Source organism: Eufriesea mexicana, unplaced genomic scaffold (assembly GCF_001483705.2).
Source record: "Eufriesea mexicana isolate 0111107269 unplaced genomic scaffold, ASM148370v2 scaffold4395, whole genome shotgun sequence".
NCBI classification, from domain to species: domain Eukaryota; kingdom Metazoa; phylum Arthropoda; class Insecta; order Hymenoptera; family Apidae; genus Eufriesea; species Eufriesea mexicana.
In genome coordinates this window covers 297,118-318,018 of record NW_016912376.1, presented here as the reverse complement: position 1 = coordinate 318,018, position 20,901 = coordinate 297,118, and the positions used below count along the sequence as shown (strand labels likewise).

The following is a 20,901-nucleotide window of genomic DNA, read 5'->3' as shown; positions in this document are numbered from 1 at the left end:
TATAGAAATGTACATAATGATGCAAGAAATATAATAAATAATAATGTATTTCATATATTATTTAATAATATAGTAATTGTAATAGCGATAATATAGTAATAATATTTAATTCGTTTGTTTAATTTTTTAATTTGGTTATATAATATAATAATAATATTTAATTATTGACCTCTTGCATTCTACTGGTATTACGAAGAAATTTTATTTTCACCCAAAATGAACGAATAGAGTATAAAAATAAGTTTAGAGATATTTCTAACTTTCTTTCCCTTTCGGCATGAAACCTCTGATCTTTTAAACTGATGGTCTTAAAAACTTTTCGCTCTAAAAGTATATACGAGTTCGATCGGGGCAACAAATGTTCGGGTTGCAAAGTTTAATTTAGCGAGTATGAAATATAAGTTGAATTTAAAGGATATGAAATATTCATTCGTATTACTTATAGAACTAATCTATTAACCAAGAAATTTCATACTCCTTAGACGTAATTTAAAATCAATAATTATGTATTGATTTACTTCGTCTATGACGAAGAATTATACAGGTCGTCTGAAAAGAATGCATTTATTTGTAGTTACTCGAGGAATTATTTTCAGAATTAGTTATTCAAATTGAAAATAAATTATTAAATTAGGATTTAATCAATAAGATTATGATTAATTCCAATTATAAAATATGGTCAAATTTATTTTTCTATTCTCAATAAACATTGATAATAATTTCTATTATGTATCTAACAGGTTTGGAAGAGGTACCTTATTATCAATTTCTATGAAATAATAAAACAAATAATTCAGAAAAAGGTCGTTTCCATTGAAACAGATTAAATCAGTAACCAAGAAATACTGTCTGCAATTGATCGATAAAAACAGGTCTCGTTCCTTAACAAGCCAATGCCTGAAGTCATACATCGATGAAAGGATCACAAGAATTGTTCAAATTCCCACATCGATCACCGTCAATATTCGTTCAACATAGTATTTGTAACTACCATTTAATTTATCTTTTACGAAAGAATTTAATCAACTGAAAATCGTATGAAAACTTTTAGATACAAACAAATCCCAAGATCTAGATTCATAGATCCAAGATAGATTTACAAGAGAGTATAAAATTTGCATAAAAGTAACGTAATCTATACAAATAATATTCATCGTATGTGTTTTGAGAGAATTAAAAAATAAGTATAATACGTATAATACACTGTATAATACATATTATCCAAGAAAAGAAGGATTTGAAATTCTTATACAGAACACGAGTGATTTTAGTGACATAATTTTTAGCATTATGAATTTTTTAGCAATTTTTAGAATTATGTAAAAGTAAGACGTATGAAGAAAACTATGTAATTATGGGAAAAACGTGTTATTAATGTCACATAATTCATGGTTGTATTATTTATCCATCGTTTCTTAATTTTATTGAGTGTTACACGAGTATGTTTCTATATTTTCGTGCATTTATACATCCTAACCTAAAATATTTCCATGGTACTGTCGGCCATTTTGTTCTCGCGCAGTACCGACCATTTTCCTTTCATGCAGCACTAACCTAGTATTTATTCCTCTCTCTAAATACGATCTATAGATAATTCAAAATAAATTAACAGATAGTTCTTCAGTTTTTCTTTTGGCCTTTCTCTGTCCTCCAAAAAGGTGTCAGATTTTAAAACAAAGTAAACAAAGTGAAGAAAATTAAACAAAGGAGAACACGAATGTAGTTCACGATCTGTTTTCGATATATTCTTCTGCAACACTAACAAAACAAATAAGATAAAGGATTTCAATCATCGTCCAAAGCAGGGGTTAAAGGATTGGCAAGAGTTATCACCGAGATTCATTGAAAATGCAAGGATTAATAACGGTATTTAGAGTTATGTAATTTTATCCTAGCTTCGAATCACGTAATATCAACAGTGAGAGAAAGTAAGAGTAATCAAAGAGACAAGTATATTCCGCGGAGACGTATTCAGAGCTGTGGCCTTATGAAAGATTCATCGATCGAGGACGAGGTAAAAAGGGAACAGACTTGGATGATTGGCGACGAAAGAAAGGATCTTGGTCAAAGGTTCATGAACTTTCGATTACCAAAATGCAGCACGATTCTACCCCGCTTCCTTTCGTTTTGTGTTTCCCTTTGTCAAGTTGTTCCGTTGTCCCCTGCTAAGCTTCCTCGTCTTTGTCTTTCTTCTAACCGAGAGCAAAAAGAAACTTCATCGGGTATTAATGAACGCTAAAGCATCGATTTCTTTGGACAATCTGTTACTACGTGCACATTGCGAATAATGGGTTCGTGGATTGGACTTCGAATTTAATTAACAACTGTATATATTATACAGTAGAATAATACTATTATAAAGAAGAAACACAGTTGTTTTATATCAGAATTGAAAGCAAGAAGAAACTTTATTGGAAATGGTAATTTTTTTCTAGAGAATCTGAGATTATGTGAATATTGCGAATGGTGAGTTTGTAAATTAGATTGAGAATTATTTTGAAATTATTAAATTATTATAAATTAACGATGGTATATATTGCTTGTTGGAGTGCTATTATTCTCCAGGAGACATTTAAAAAATAGATTAAATTCCAAATATTGTACATATATACTTCAATTATTTTTCAACCCCTCATAATTAACCTACCCCTATTCTACTTAAGGCATAGACATAAATCTCATAGATATAATACATCGTGATAGCTTTGATAGTATTTTCTGTATACTGTACAGAATTGTATTACTATGATTAATTACTATAATTGTATTCCTATACAATTTTGCTAGTACAGTACTTTACTATCTCTTTCTTTCTAGATTTTTTGAGAGAGAAAGCTAAAATCTCAGTTGATATTCTCGACACCTCTCATTGTAACATTCAACTATGATGTATTGCACTAGCACCAGACGATATTTATTCCATAGTAGGTATTTTAAATGCATTACTTCATCGGATTACATAACCGGTCGTGGACACGTGTGTTATTAAACTTAGCCAATGGAATAAATTCGCCAATGTCATTCGTCATTGATATCCACTCTAGATCTCATTTATCGATCTAAAGCTTCTTGCAGCCGCTGTTCGTTTCTTCCCTTAAGTTTCCGGGCACGAGAGTCGTTATGGATGAAATTGAAAGATAAGTAAGAACGATATTGGTATAAGTTTCTTATATAACATGCACGCAATTTAGAGGTTGCTATTGAATTTAGTATCGATTCTAAGTTGTTATCAAGCAGATTTTCTTGCCTTTTAGCTGAGAGGATTTAGTGGGATTTAACGTATCGGACATACATGTGAGAAATAATATGAATTTTTATTTCCTTCACACGTGTATTAGATATTTTATTGTACTAAATATTTTACTCAAAATTTATATTTTATTCTAAATATTTTATTCGTCTCATAAGTTGAGCTTTTCTGATATGTATGTTAAGTAAAAATAAATAATTATCTGGGTAATTAATTAACTATTATTAGGTGTTTGTCTTTTTGTTTTTATTTCCTATTGTCTTTTTCTTATTTCGCAGTCTGTATTTTCCATTTTCCATTTTCCATTTCCTTTTCCATTTATCTATTTTTCTATTCCTTATTTATTATTTCCATTTTATTTCCAAGTGTCATTTCTCGTTTTCCAGTTTCCCATTTTTCATGTTCAACTGTTACGTTTCTCAAATTTCAATGTTTTCCTCTTACAGAGCTATTGTAGTAACAATTTTCATCATCTTAGACTCGAATATCAGAATAGCCAAATTACTTATGATACAACTTCTTATATAAAAAATATCGTGGTAATGGTTAACATAGATTTTGAATATATATGTGTCGATATAATAAAGGAGCGATGTTTGTAAGAAAGGGATGAGTGAGACAAGTATGCATGGGATGTCAATATCTAATGGATTCAGGTTACTGTGATAAATGAGTATGCGTGTAATGATTGAGGTGTTGTATGAATTGTGTATGTTCATGTAATGTACGAAAGTAGAAAGAACAAACCAGAGAGATTGGGCATAGGTCAGTTGTAATTGAGTCGTAATAGTGAAAAATAGGTGTGAGCATGTGATTGCGAGAAAGTAATTAGATTTATACTTAATATTTGTGTTTGGTCATTTTTTGTAATTAAATAAAGAATTGTTCTTATTGTTATTGATACCTCATCCACCACTAACGGTAATTATTATTATACCTCTGACAGAAGATACGGTCACTGAATAAATAAATAAAAGAAGCTGACCCTATACTTGAACAGCCTCGAAAATATATCATAGTCCCCAAAACACTGCCAGAGATCCTCTATTTAGGCTCCCTAGATCTCACCAATATTGGCCATAGATCAATCGTTATTGAGTTGTAATAGTGAAAATAGGTGTGAGTATGTGATTGCGAGAAAATAATTAGATTTATACCTAATATTTGCGTTTAATCATTTTTTGTAATTAAATAAAGAATTGTTCTTATTGTTATTGATATTTCATCCACCAGTAACAAATATAACATCTCATACTGAATTATTTCTGAAATAAATCTGGTGGATACAAATACAGAATATGACAATGCATTTTTAACACGAATGTAAAATGTTATGCTATATCTCAAATAGATATCGACATTCCGGATGACGGATTAATTGGTTTTATCCGATGAAGAAGTTAATAATTAATATATTTCGAGGATTAAAATATTCAGCCATCTCGGGACTTGATCAATAGATGTTGCAAAAGCACGTTATTTATACCAAGATTACCACTATTACGAGTGTTGCAACAAAAGACAGATCTATCGAGCCTGCGATTAAAAAGGCATTGCAAAATATGATTTACGTGCCATTTTGCGCGTCTCATCGATTGACATCGTTGTCCGATCAGTCTTTTATACCATGTCTTCTTACCACTTTCGATCTAGCACTCTTACAACTTGTTAATAAAATATGAAATTAACGATTACAAAAGCCTTTCATTTAGCCCGTAATCCTAACACCTACAAACTCTTATGCATCTCATGAGCAGACTTGCGTAACTCCTTAAAGTTCTGAGATGCTATTAAAGAACGTTTATGACTTCTAGGACAATAGACTTATGAATTTACGAGGAACTATAAACACGTTCGAGAAAGTTCTGTCACAACGATGGAGAAGTATCGACTAATTCTCCCTCCACCTACTAACCATAAAATGAAGCATAATAGTGTAATTAATACTGACAACTATTAATTATTGAATTAAGGTTGGTTAATTTTTTATTCTAGAAAAGTTCTTGACATAATTTTTTATGTAATCTCATTTTCTAAATAATCTCTTTCTTTTCTTAGCCATAAAGGTAGGGTTAATGGAAAAATTGATTCACGTGATTAATTAATTAATTTATTCTAGGAAAGCTTTTGACATAATTTTGGAAAAATGCAGAATAATGTTCTCTTTTTCTTCTTAGCCATAAAATTAGGGTTAATGGAAAAATTAATTCACGTGATTAATTAATTAATTTATTCTAGAAAAGTCTTTGATATAATTTTGAAAAAGTGTTGAATAATTCTTTCTCTTTCTTCTTAGCCATAAAAGTAAGGTTAATGGCAAAATTGATTCGTATGAATCAAAAATATTTGACTAATAAGCTGAATAATAATGAAGAAATACCGAATAATTACACCTGTCTTTCTAATTAATGAAACTAATTAATAAATATTTAATAATTGCAATAGGGAAAAAAGATATTGATCTTGGAAGAATTTCAAATAATTCTTCTTTTCCTTCTTATTGTTAGTTAAAGAAATAAGGAATACAATTTAAGATAAATTATTTATCATATTGAAAATAATTAAATTTCATCATATTTAGCATTTTTCTTATTGTTTCCAAACTTGATTATCATTTTTAATTAAACCTTTTATATTAAATTGTGGAATTTCAATGCAAAATTATGAGCAAAGCTGAGAATAAAAAATTTGATTTAAATGTAAAAATAATTCTGAAATTAATTGCAAAATAAATTTAACGTTTTATAAGAGATAATAAAATGTATCTACTTTCATATCGCAAGATAAAAAGAAATGATACATTATCTACATTTCACATTAATATATCGCATTTTTCACCAGAACTGACTTGTGCAGATATCGGAGTGTGTTTTATAAATCGACGAAATTATTAGATAATATAATACAGCAGCTGAAATGGATCTTGACATAAAAATATTTCCAGAATTACGAAATCGATTCATTATCTATAAGCAATAATTTATACGACAGCTCAATCTAATTTATGACAATTTGCAAGCGATATTGTGGAAAAATATAGGTACATTTCTCAATACCTTCTCTGTAATCTGTGTGAAACTCAAGAAAACCACTGATTTCTCCGAATTGGCAATGAGCGTGAAGTGTGCTTGCTTCAGGTTTGTATTTCTTTCTACGTGAAAGGAGAGTGAGCCATTTGTAGCAAAATATGAATTCTGTGCCAGGATCATTGATAATAAAACAATTTTAAATTTAATACTAATAAAATATAAACACACGTCGATAAACCCGTTTACTTGTATGGTCATGGAAAGAATATAAAACTGGAAGTAAATTGTATTTTCCCCTGGTATTTCAGTTGAAATCATTGGTTGAGAATTTGAAATGCAAATACTGCGAGCAAAGTACATAAGGAAGTAAATTTAATAATTTAATATTTATCCTCTACCATTTTTCGTAACATAATTTGCATTTTAAGTATAGTAGTTCCCCATCATTATACTCAATATTATATTCAACGGTAATCAAAGTTACATTAACTTTGTTAAACACATTTATTTATAGATTATGAACTATAAATTATAAAATGTGAAATAATAATATGAATGAATTTTAATTTTGTTTACAAAAATTGTTATAATTTTGCTTACTATTAATTGTAATACTGAATCATATTGAAATATTATATTATTATTTTATTAATTATTAATACTATATAATATTAATTTAAAAATCTGAGTAAAATATTTTTATTAATTATTAAATAAAATTAAAATATAAAGATAAAGAAAATTATTTTCAATCTTAATATTGTTGCTAGTTATTAATATCGCAATCTTCAGGATTATAAATGACGCAAACATTATTTAATTTTACCCTCTCTTTGATATTTAAATTTTAAAAGGGTAATGGCTAGGAGAACTATTGTGAAATAATAGCAAGTACATGGTATCGTTGAAAATAAAATACAAATGCAAAAGAGTCTCTATCGTAATACATTGTAAATTCTAGGATTATATAGGACTGTTCTAGTTCCACAAGGATTGGTTTGCTTTTAAAAAATATTCACGTTTGTGAAACGTCGATGGAAAGTTAGGCGTGAAAGGAAGAATTTAAGAAGATTAGCAGCAAGATACGCTTACATGTATCGCATAGAATATTCAAAGTCATTGCACCTTATCGTTACATCTACTTTATTACTATTTTTCCGATTATAAATGCAAATACAAAAATACTGAATGGCTCAAATTTATTGCACTCCAAATGACCAATCTCTCAATTAATTTTTATTTAAAATAAAATTGAAATCTCGCGAAAAACAGTTTGCGATATGTTATTTGTACCACCCTGTAGAATTTCATTTAACTCAAAACTGTAATTCAAAACTCAAACTTGATACGGGCATACCTGTCAGATTTTTGAAGCTGATATTAAAAACCTGCTTTTTGCAATATTCATTTATTTGTTCATAAGGAATCACCATCTTGTTGCATCACGATTACTGGGACACCCTGTATGTAATTATATAAGACGCTGAAAGCATAAGCCGAGCAGGAGCTAATTCTGTATGCAAAAATAAATCGAAAGTGTGGGGTAAAATTTCTTCATCCGCGCCTTAGGTTGCAGGGAAATCGATTTTGAAAATTCATTGGGTGTGCATGCATTTACGTAGATAAGATACAACTCGATGAGCGACACTGTAGTATCATTATACATAGATCTTATCGGCAGCACTTTATTTTATCAATTGAGAAATTGTTGAAAGCGATGTCTTCATTGATGCAAGTACACATACCTGTTTGTCTAATTATAGATGCATGTGCCTATCTAATTACAGATGCACGTACTCTAGTTAATATACTTTTACCCTTTAAATATTCAAACGCATAATTAGCCGGACTAATTGAGATTTTCAGTATCAGTAAAAGAAAATCGTGTAAACATTGAATACAAGAAAAATAAGCATTATGGCGCAGCTCAATGATCCGTATCTTGGTTATGTAAATGTTATGCATACCCAACGGATTTTCATAGCCGATTTTTTCGAAAACTAAGCCCCGAATGATAAAATGTTATTCTTCATTTTTCACTGATTTTTACATATAGAACCAATTCCTGCTCGCTTGTACAACATTATCGATAATAGACTGTATAAAAATATCGATATTATCGTTATTCAACGTTTCCTTTATTTATGCAACTGGTATCAGAAAGGTATTTGCAGGTATAAAAGTATATTAACAGTGTAATTAATTCCAAGAATAATCCGACGAAGATTTCAGAATTTATTATAGATATTACTATACTGTTCGGTACAATATAGAACCTATATATCTACAGTATGCATACTATAGTATCTACTATAATATCCTATATACTATATTTATTATTGTATACTATATATTAGTATATATTAAATAATAAAGTTGCCTTTGTTTTCTTAATTCTTCCAATATATATACAGTAAATACTTTCTATATAATTTACGTTCTTGTTAAAATTTTATACTTTCTTATATCATATTAAATAAATTTTTACACGACCTTCTGTTTTAACGACACACATGCACCATATTATAAAATTTCCATGGAATAAAATTTTATTTCATTTACTATTAATTTACTCATAGTAGGAGTATATACCACAGTATAGTATAAAGTAATAAAGCATAGTACTTATCAGTTTGTTATATATTCTCTGCTATTTCTCCCACCGAAAATAGAAACTGCAATGAAACACGGTTTCTAGCTTTATAAGCACAGGAAGATCCGATTATAGGCGGATAAATGATAAATCAGAGCCAAACGGTTCTCTAAACATAGAAGGATCTCTTTACTACTCTTTGTCCCTATGCATATGTCATCGAGATTAGGAATTGGAAAAGAGATCAATAGATCCATCATGATTTTCCTCCGCCACGTTCTTAAGACGGAACAGGATAGGCAAAAAGTTTGTATTGGAAGGTGACACGTTATCAGGCTCAGTATAAGGTGCAGTAAGCTCCGGAGCTTAAGCTGGACAGCATTGGCCTAAGTGAAATCGCTTGTAGTGTAAAAAGAAAAGCAGCAGCGACTGTCACGCGACGAAACAATCGCGTGTAAACCGCCAGCGTGAAACCGGTTTCATGGTATTAGCCAAACAGAGTGAAAAATTCGATTTACCTGCCAACAGTTCCAAGACTCCCTCTCTTTCTATCAGGAAGACAGTAGTCCGGGCTCTTGGTGGTGTACAGCAAATTGTCATGGTGGTACAAGGGTGGTAACCTTCCCCCAGATCTCGGTCGGACTTCCGCCGCAGTCGCGTATCTTCGAAGCAATCGACTTCCTGCAGCTGCTGGTCCCGAGGAACCGAGCCCTCTCCAACAGGTACGTACGCTGCATGATCCGGATACTCCGTGACACTTGCACTCCAAGGTCAAGGATTGTTCCACTGCCTTGTAGTGACAGCACGCATAAATATATATGAGTTTTGTTTATTAGTTTAACAGATCAATAGTAGGTTAATTAATTTACTAGTTAATTAAACTGTCATTTTTGTATTGTTGTAATTTAATACTAGAACTACCAACCCAGTCAAAATGACTGATCCCAGAATTTTCCTCTTTGCAATCACCGAACACATACATCTGCTTTAAGAATAAAATTGGTATTAACTCGTATTAAGAAAGAACTGTAATCAATATATTCACTCATATTTATCGAAATTACTATAATCTGTGCACCTTCTAGTTAGGTACCCATTAAAGGTTGGTAGTTCTAGTGTTAATCATCTGGCTGTCTTGCCATTTTGTATATCATGTGTGATGCATAGTGTGAGTTTAATTTATCCTTATATTGTATATTATAATATATAAAAGAAAGGAAAGTGTATTGCAAATGTATTATTTGATCTATTTTATCTAATTCTCTGTAATTCGTCAATGAAGTTCTATCATATGGCTCAAATAGAAGTAGCTATAACTATTCTACACAGATTGTATCTATTTTAGCAATTATGACAATTTTCTCCCAACATAAAGGAATTAAACCTATATGAAACACTTTTACTTTATTCTCAACGTTTAAGTTATTTTCATAAGAAGTATAATTATAGTAGGATTTCAGGAACACCTTATATAGCATTCAACATGGCATCTATTATTTCAGGTGATACTAACACGGAGAAGTGGCAAATCCTACATACAAATCTTCCAGCTTCCTCTGTTCATTAATTTGTTCCATTAGAATTATCTTAATTACCCTTCGACCCGCGCGGTTGTTGTGCATGTTAACAGCGTGCATGAACTTCGCGGTTGCACCAGTGCCAGGAGGCGACGCTCCCTGGAGAAACCTCTTAGCCATCCGGGATGCAGACCTGACGTCGTCGCCACAGCCACCCCACTTGAAGGAGTTCCTTGCGGACAGGGTACCAAAGGAGACCGACGTCGCGGTGAAAGATGATGGCGAGATCAGGGCGGACGGCGACGGTGGCTCCCTCCGTGGCGGCGTCGCGCACGAGCAGGCCGCGAGACTGCCCAGAGCGCATCCTCTCGCTAACCTCCAAACTGCAGCCGCTGCTGACATCGCATATACGAATGCTTGTTCCCTGGTTCCTGTTGCAGAAGAGAAGAATTGTTAGAAATGATGATTTTGTATTTTTATTTTCTTTCGGTTGGCAACACGCGGTCGTTTTAAGTCCTAGATCACGATCCACTGCCTTTTATCGTTGTTCGTTATGATCTCGTTGAGCACATTGAGCTAAGAGCATGTGATTGTAAAATTAGGAGACAATGGATAATGTACATTTCACTAACCTAATTATTAGATTGTGTGTAATGTGTAGTTTATAACAAAGCATTTCTTCATGGTTATATTTCGTGGCTGTACTATGCAGGAATTTGTGGTATAATAAAGCTTCTGTTATTAGGATATTCAAATGATGTTAGAATTCTACACATACTTCTTATTTCGATACTGTATGCATGAACGTTTTTGGATAATGGCTGATGATATATGATGTTCATTGTTGATATGGAAATGGGAGACATTTTATGAGGTAGGGAATGGTAGGAATATTTTAGAAGTCACAGAAATGAACAATGTTGAAAGCATCTTAGGTCTTATTGCACAATAGGCTTTCTTTGAATGATATTTTGTGATTTTCCAGTTTAGGTATTTGGTATGTCTTTTGGATAATGACAGTGTAGAGAAAAGACTTGATATTCATGGTGTAACAATTAAGCAATTAATCCACTTAAATGTATAATAACAAAATAAAATTCAGAGTTATAGAAGATTCTTATCTGTCGCTATTTTGTGGAATTATCGACTTGAATTTTACCCTAACCAATAAAATTCGCCATAACATACCTTCATGATAATAACTGAATAACCAAACCAATTAAATATAACCTTAATAATATAACTTACAACATTTCTACCTGAGGCCATTTTGTGCATTTATCGACATAACCTCAACTTTAAACCTCAATTTCCTCTACTAATAAGATCAAACAACCGATCCAATTAAACGTATAATAACAAAATAAAGCAGGAAAGAAAATCCTAAATCCCTAACCTCTCCCTCTGGCAGCCAATCTCCGCCATCTTGTCCACCGGCAAATTTTCCTAACAAGCTCGCGTTTAATTCCATTTTCGTTGCGTAAGAAGCTTTGCTGACTACCATGCAAAGTCTTTCCGTGAATTGGGTCGAAGGTCGAAGCGATGCCGCGATTTTCTAATAAGAAACCTTCGAGGCGGGCAATTAATGAGGCAAAGAAGACGAGTCTCTCGAACGGTCCCGAATAAAATCGGTAATAGTACGGTCCGTGGGCGCCTTTAGAGGCCGCATTCACCGACTCTCCTTCGTTCCTAGCCGGTTTGAAATAATTGAAGGAAAGCTGATTAGCATAGCAGCAGCGAAAGGGCGGCTTTTCCACTCCTCCGATACGTATCGGGGAACCGTGTGTTTTTCATCGCCACTACGTAACTCACGGCGGGCTTCTCGGTTTTCTCATTAATGAAGGATCTCCTCTTGCTCCGGGAACACTTTTATTTACAATATAATTATCGTCAAATACGAACGGTTAATCCGACAACGCTGGCAGAAAGATGGGTAGAGAGGAAGGAAGCACCGGTTTGATAATGACCACTAATTGAGCCTGCATCCTTCGAAGTCTTCCTATTTACCGTGGAATACTATGAGGGATATACGATACTTATTTTATGCCTCGTGTCGGTCTTTACCATGGGCTGTCTCGTACGGCCCCTTTGTGTTGAGGAAGAAGATCGATTTCTCGAATCAAATAAGTTTTTGGAGAGAAGAGATATTTTATTCCCATAGTAAATTAACGCGATGGTGATAGTATTATGCGTATAGTACTCTTCGTCATAGTTTGTCTTATATATCTAAGATTTTTGTCTCGTGTAAATATATCAATTTTTCAAATCGAATATTTTGAGAGGAAAATGCATTTTTTATTCGTGTGATAGTATTATAATACCAAGTAAGATTTAAAATTCGTGTTACTCTTGACGATAGTTAATCTTGTACCGTTTTCACGCAATGGATAATTTTTTGGCAACAAAATTTTCTATCATTCTATGAATAATTTTAATTAATAATTTTTTTTAGAGAAACGATTTTTGGCTCTGTAGATTAACGTTGTAAAGACAGGAGATATATGTATAACCGATGAATAAAGCACTGCTTTAAGGATTTTAATAATTAGTCTGGTGAGAGGTGAATGGCCAATAAGAGAACGTTCAGATTTATTTCCTTCGTATGACAGGTATCATTCATCATTTGCTATTGACATAGCCTGTTCATAATTATTTTGGCATAAATTCGTATTTAATATGAAGTCTGTAGCAAATTCCAAAATTTTGTGGTTTATACAAGAATTATATTTTCTTTTAAATTCTAAAATTATTTTGAAATCCCTCAATCGAGAAAAATTACTGCACAAAAATTAAATTATTAACTATCTATTTTACAAATTTAGACCTTCTAAATTATCTAATTGCAAGCAATATTCCAAAAACGAATATTTCTCTACGTAAATTGCGATTGAAAGGAATAAATAATTTAATATATTTTATTCAAAGAATCTCTAATTCCTCTTCGTTAATATTTCTCTTATTATTTCAATTAAAACCTTAATTGTTTTAAAATTGCTCAAGTATAGAGAGTGAAAATAAAAAAATTAAGAATTTCTTAATTAATCCTGCCCAATCAACTTACAATTTCTTTCAAAGATTCAACTAAATTTAAGTAGGATTTAGGATTATGGTACGTGTAAACCGGACGAGAATTATGGACTTAACTTTCATCTGTGTAAACACGCATCTAGGAAGTGGTTTCCGACGATATTAATAAAAATAATTTCTGAGTGAAAGAGAAGGATTTAATGTTAGGGACATGTTCGTGTCAGTTTGCGAATGTCAGTTGTTCACTTTCTCTGATCAGTCAGTTCGTGTATTAACGAAACAAATACATTACGAGAACTCGATGTATCGCTGTGAACCACATCGAATCGTCGCCATAATTTACATATGCAACACACGGGACAAAGCGGCCTGCAACAGAATTTATTATGCTAAATATTATCGCTGGATGCATGCGCATGCGAGGTCGATGGATTTTCGACTTTTCTCGACCTTTAATTTCGATTCATTTGTTTACATCTACTGCATGCTAATGTGAAATATAAAACGTTATGCAACGAGACTTGGAGATAACTGCTTTATAACAAAATTTGTAAAAAAGACTTTAATTTCAAAATAATCAAAATTGGGAAGAAAATATATTTAAGATAGCATGCTATAAATTAAATAAAATTATAAGAAAAGAACACAAAATTATTTATTATATTATTAACTAAAATTTTAATTGAATTTCACTTTATCTTTTTCAAATTTTGCGATACAGTGACAATAATTAGTTTAAAAGTTATTAGTACACATATCACTTACCCATTACTTACCTGATTTTAGATTTAATAATTGTATATGCCTCAAACTAAATTTTCAATCTTCCCTCGTATCACCCCATAAATTTACAAGGTATCAAATTCGAAATTTTAAATATTAAAATATCATGTAACGTGTATAATTTATACATATTCATTTAAATAAACAGGCACTACAGTACGTACCAAAATAATATTATAGTACACCCTGCAATTTTTAGTTTTTCTCAACTAACTAAAAATTTGTACAAAAAATATTCTCACCAAAGAAGAATTATATGATTATACTAAATTTTTCATTTTATAGGAAAAGATGAATACTATAAGATATAGCTGATAAAAGTATTTGAAAAATGTGTATCTTTGGACTATTTTTTTAAATATGGCAAAAATCGATATTTTTTATTTATTTATTTCCTAAACCTAATAGGATAAACAATTTTTGTTACCATATTTGGTTTCAAAAATATGCAAGAAATTTTTGTGAAAGGTGTACACATTACACGGACACGTATGCAACAATTGCATATATCAGCATATATTGCACTGAGTTCAAGGAACACTAAAAATTAGAGGGTGTGCTATCATTTTGTCGCGTACTGTACATACTGTAGGGAGCTCAGAAGAAGCCAGGCGAGCGACCATCAGACAAGAGTACCTATCACTTTTTAATAGACATTTTCCGTTTTCTTTGTCACACGTTTCAAACTAATAGTAGTGAGTGTCTAACTAATTAAAAACTTCATATGTGTTCGCTTTTATGCTTGTATCCTATTAGGCTAACCTATTCATCAGTTGCCAATCACAGTCGATTGACTTCTTCCGAATTCTCTATTGTACCCCTCTGACAGTCGTAGAACTACTGTATAGAGCTCAGAAGTTTGCAGTACACTGGGACAGGACAGGGTCAGTTACGTAGCTAGTCCTTTTATCCTGAGATAACCCTTGGCAGTCCCATATCGAAATAATCTCGACATCCTGTTTCATTAGACTTCTTCTAATTTTTATAAACATATAAAACATAGTTCTCTGTGTTTTAATTTAATTTGACAAAAATACATCGACACAGATACTTTATTACCAAGAAAAATGTGAAAATAGTTCTCAAATAGGTTCTTGACTATGAACCAGTTGGGATAAAGTGTCAAACGCGACTTGGTTAAATGAACAAAGTAAATTAATACTGATAAATACTAATAATAAATTAATACTAATCGTTCTATCACCTTTAGTTTCGATGTGTCCTGTCTATTATCTTCGTTACACGATGCACTGTAAGTCTATTTGTAGATATGACACTTTCAGTCAATAACCAAAATTCGTGTGATTCTATCTTCACAATTGTATTTAAAAAGAAGTAGATTTATTACTATGAGGTCAATCATGTCAGTATTTCTTCCAGAAGCAAACTCTTGAGTTGCACACAGTATCTATGTTACCATAAAATACTAAATATTGGTAAATCCTAGGTTTAACCTGTAAATCCTAAAATTTACCATAGTGAGGTAGTAAAAGTCCAAGAAAGCATGTACACGTTCCAATTCCAAGCTTCATCAAACCATTTGGTAAAGCCTAAGATTTATCAACACCAGTTGGTACAAGTCCGGAATAAGCGACGCGAAAGCATACATATTTGAGGTTATGTGATACGTTACGTGCGATCCAACCCAAACCTAACCCTAACCATCCATAGCAATCGACCTTTTTCCAACTCCCTTCAATCCTGGCCAGCTCTAGGTTATACCAAAGCAACACGTTTCATCTTTCAGCAAGATCTCATCGACATCTATCTTTCAATATCCGCATTCACTGCGATGGCCGGCGAAATAGAATCTTAGATGAGCCCTGGGGCCAGTTTCGTGGGGTTTGAACAAAAATTGTTGCGTCTCGATATAGAACATACCGGTAAGTAATTCAGGCGTGTAATCTGGCGCACGCTCGATGCTGCTGCAATTCCACCTACGATGTCGAAATGCTTGCTGGCACACCGTCGAGGTATCCCTCGCAGCTTGCACCAGGCTGGGCATCACGTCCGGCGTGGCTCTGCACGCCCTTGCCTGCTTTCTCTCCAAAAGCCCGGAGCTTTTCGCGCTGGTGCAGGCCTCCCTCGTCCACGTGTAGCCATCTCCGGTACGGCCGAGAGCCCTGGAATTAAACCGGTAACGATGTCGACGATACATTTCAACGAAAGGGGGAGAACGATTACTCGTTGCGCTCTAAGCCAGAGGTAATTTCTTCAGCGTTCCTATGTATCAAGTTGAGTAATAAGACTGTTCGAGTTTCTATAGAGGATTTACAAGCGTTATTAATTTCGTGCAAAATGTATTTGGTTGGTGTAATGGAAATTCGTTATGCGAAATCTATTTTCTCCTATTTTCTATAATTATGCATATACATCTGTTTTAGATAATTGTGCATAGATATATTATATAGTGTATGTTTTCAGAGGGTTTCTTTCAAGGATCTATGAACGTTATTAACTTTGTGAAATATGTATTTGGTTAGTGTAATGGAAATTCGTTAGGTGGTATCTATTTTGTCCTATTTTCTATAATTGTGCATACAGATCTGTTTTAGATATATTGTATAGTATGTTTTCGGCTATTTAATACATGCTATGTACTTAGATTGCTTGTTATATAATATAACCTGTAGTAAATAAGTATTGTGTGATGTATTATTAATTGATCTTTTATTAACAATAAAGAATTTTATTATTCTTTAAAACTCTATCAACTTATTAATTGTTAAGAATTCTGAATTTCAAATTTTAAAAGGATGTAACTAACTGTAAAATAATTTTCTTTTACGAAAATTGGTTGTGTAGTTTACAAATAATTACGTACTACATAGAAATAACGTAAAATTGCGAAAAGTTTCAAGGTATAACTAACGCAAGAATAAAGTATACGATATCAAAATTGTATAGAGTACACAGTAAAAGAAATATCTTCTGAAGTTTGGATACTGACACTAATTATTATGTGACAAAGTTAACGATAACAGATATATGGTTAGATATAAGTGACATGTTGCAGACTGATATTCTGAAACTGATTACATTTTCTATAAATATAATGTACTTTTTATAAAATATTAGACGAATTTATACGACGAATTAGTAATTTACAAGGATTTACACCAGATATATTTCCAACTGAACCTTTCTCCTGAACAAAAAATCCTTTTTTTCCACAAAAAAGAATTCTTCGTAATAGATAAAATCTATTTATCTGAAAATCTTTAGCAACATACATAAAAGAGAAATATTTAAAACATCCTAAATCCCATCGATACAGACACACGAAAACAAACGCGCCTCCAAAACCCAGGACCTCAAAGATGACATATTCTCGTTCAACCCTAAATGTTCCGCTTCAACTTTCGAACACCCATCCACGCCCAGAGAATGGTCACTCTCTCCGTGTTACAAACTACTCGCCATCCACGAGCACAGAAAGCTTCGCTTTCCCTCCCTCGTAAACTCAATCGTACCCTAGAATGGTTCTAACCCTCGCCACGAATCGACGTTGTCGAATCGAAGGTCAAGCGAGAAGCAGTCCGCGCAACCTAACCTCCAAAACGCTACTCGATAGATCTGTTCTCGAGCCAGATCGAAAATCGAAGTCTCGAAGGTCGAAATCCTCGCGGAACGAAGGTGGTTTGGTTGGACGGTAAGTCGTTCGCGTACGGTTCGGGCACAGCCGTAAATCAGGGGTGAATTTCGAAAATTATAGGGCGTGAAGCTGAAAGGTGGCTTTAAGCGGCGCGGGTGGATACGTGTGCCGCGGTGCAAACCGTACGAAGGATAATTACGGACACCTGAAAGTCGAAATGGCCCGAGCACGGATACGTCTAGACGTAACAGCCCTGGGAATGGCCGGCTCGCCAACCCCGTGTCAGCGGCCTACCCTCGAAATTACCCTATCAAAAGGCCGTACCTCTAATTCATTATTCCGTCGCCGATTGCCGCGCCGCGTCGCGGCGGCTGTCGTAACCAGCGCGCCGTTCGCGTTATGCGCTCGTCACCGTTCACGACGCACGAGGTACGGGACAATCGTAAATGCCCGCGTTTCCCGTTTCAACGAGGATTTACGTCCTCGTTGCCTCAAATATCGACTAATATTTCTTCTTTGTCTATCACGCTCGTTTAATGACACACTCGATGTCTGAGCATCACGAAAGTGGATTGCTTCGCCTATCGTGAAAATTGTTCACGGGGATACGTGTAAATTCTGGAACGATCTTCGACTGTCGTACATAACCTCAATGGTCGAGGTATTTTGTTATGGAAACGGCAATTTCAATATAGTTTAAAGGAATTGTCGTATTTTACAATGCTGGCAGAGTGTTTTGATTTTTGATCGTTAAGTTTCAAGTTGTATTTCTTTTGTAGAAATTTTATGATGTTACACGTGTATGGAGTTATGTGCTATCTAAAGAGGTTATGCTTTGCAATATATAATACAAATGTAAGTGATATATTTGCGTTTTTAATCATTGAACATCTGTTTTAAGCCTATTGGGCTACGTATTCTGAAATAGACAAATATGTATTGTGTAAAAAATTAATTAGGATGTATTGTCTGCTGTAATTTAAGAAATTTCCGAAATCTACTGTATGTGATATATAGTATAAGTAATTCTATCTAAATTTTAATATCTCTAGGGAGATACTAAGTAGAAGGTGACAGAGATTTCATTAAAAACATAAAATTCTATGTCTTAATAAACCAAAAATTGTTAATATCCATATAAAACATAATAGAAAAGTAAAAAAAACAAAAATGAAATAATTAAAATCCTCTATTTCACACATTTTACTTTAATGGATATTGATCTTTATACAAAATACAACAATTTGACAAAAAATTAGCAGATATAGAAATTAAAAATTGAAATTTGAAATCAAACATAATCCAAGTACATATGTGATATATATATATATCAAGTCAGTACTACACTGCAAGTATATCACAGTCCAAATATTGGTCATTATAACGAATAATTATACAGGGTGTCCTCGAAAAATGTGAATAGCTGTCATTCTATATTTTTTTTATATTCTTTTTCGAAAAATCACCTAATGATATAGCTTGTATGTATCTTTCAGAGACACCCTGTATACAGAGGATCTATAATTAAATTTAATCCGATTACAATGAAATTTGCAGAGAATATTCTCAAAGTGTGATAACTTTCATGAATAATTAAGATCCAAAATCGATTTTCTTTTTAAATCCTGGCCGACAATGAGCATGCTTCTTTAAAAATCACGTGGCGTCCCCTTCACGAAAATGTTAATGTTTCTCGCGAATATTTCATCTCCAAGCGGAACCAAAAATGGACATTTGCTACCATCCTCCTTTTGCACGTCTTTTTAACAATGTACACCTCGTTAAAGTGTCAAAAAAATAATGTCCAGCGAAATTACTCTGAAAAAGTACTGTGCTATATTTGCGCGACGTTATTTATCGCCTTATGAGAAAGTGACACGCAGCACGAAAGAAAGGGGACGTTTTTGTCAATGGAGAAGGAAGAAAGCGAATTTATTTCACGCGTCAGGCGCTTCAGAACAGATTCGAGGGACGCATTCCTCACGCATGGCTCATTAAATTCACGCACCCCGCAGCAGGGACATGCACAAAAGAGCGACCAGCCGTTGTGCGCTGCTCGTCAAATTGTTTGCCTAATTTTTCACCGCCTTCACGCAAAAAACTAACTAATTTCAGTGCCCACTTTCTTCGATTCCGTTTCAAAACCATCAGCGAGGAGCCATCGTGAACACCGGCAAGAAGTCGTCCATCGATTGGCCGAGCACCTGTGGCTTTATATCCCTTTCGATTTTTCTGGTAGATATTTTGCGTGATTTTTTCGATATTTTTATTTTTACCCGATATCAGAGATAGCAATTGCTATAACCAACGTGAAAATAAACGACAGTATAACAATTTTATATATTTTTCAAAAATTTATGTCACGAATGAACATCATAAATGGTTGAAACTTATATATAGAATATGTTATATGTGTAATAAATAAATTATTTTTTCTTACACGATTGAAAGTCGATTAAGACAAAAATCGGGGTGACGTGGTCGTGCCAACTATATTTAATAAAAATATATAAACCCTGCGATTTTCTTCGTGTTTTTATTTACATATATAAAAATGCATCGCGTTTGACTCGAGCCCCGGCAAAAATAAGAAAAAGATAATAAAAATTACAGACACGGGTACAACGTGACGGAAACAGATTCAAAGGAAGACAGATTCAGTGTTCTACAAATGACACGTGACAGATTGGCCGTACAATTATGTAAATTTCTCGCCTGAAACACGTTGGTTGATAGGCAGCAATTATTTTAATGCGAGTGTGAAATTTACTATACCTGCTTTCGACTGTTCTGCTTTTTCCGTTTTTTTCTTTTTTTCTTTCTTTTTTTAAGCAGATATGATTGACAACTAAGCCAAGCAGCCTGTAATTCTCGTCAAATTTCTGCTTATTTTAAACGTATTTTTGGAATCGTGTCGGTAAAATCTTTTGACTCTTTCTACCTTTATGTAACTTTTTTAATAAACGAATTTCGGTACTATATGAAACTTCCTATAGGAGTTACTATACGATAGTAATTCGGTGCTATATTATTGATATTAATATATTGATATTAAATCTAATTCTAATATTTATTAATATTTATTATTTTTATTTATTATTCGTTTA

General features: G+C 33.0%; 1 protein-coding gene across 1 annotated transcript in view; it reads right to left on the bottom strand.

Annotated features, from left to right (window-relative positions):
* The window catches only part of LOC108551530 (protein Wnt-11b), a 40,746-nt gene that overhangs the window by 5,899 nt on the left and 13,946 nt on the right, over positions 1–20,901 (bottom strand). Inside the window, exons 2-4 of the mRNA XM_017905737.1 lie at positions 16,081–16,322; positions 10,468–10,820; positions 9,391–9,662 (exon numbers count right to left, since the gene is read on the bottom strand). Coding sequence (XP_017761226.1) covers positions 9,391–9,662; positions 10,468–10,820; positions 16,081–16,322 — 867 coding nt within the window. The remainder of the gene's footprint in view (positions 1–9,390; positions 9,663–10,467; positions 10,821–16,080; positions 16,323–20,901) is intronic.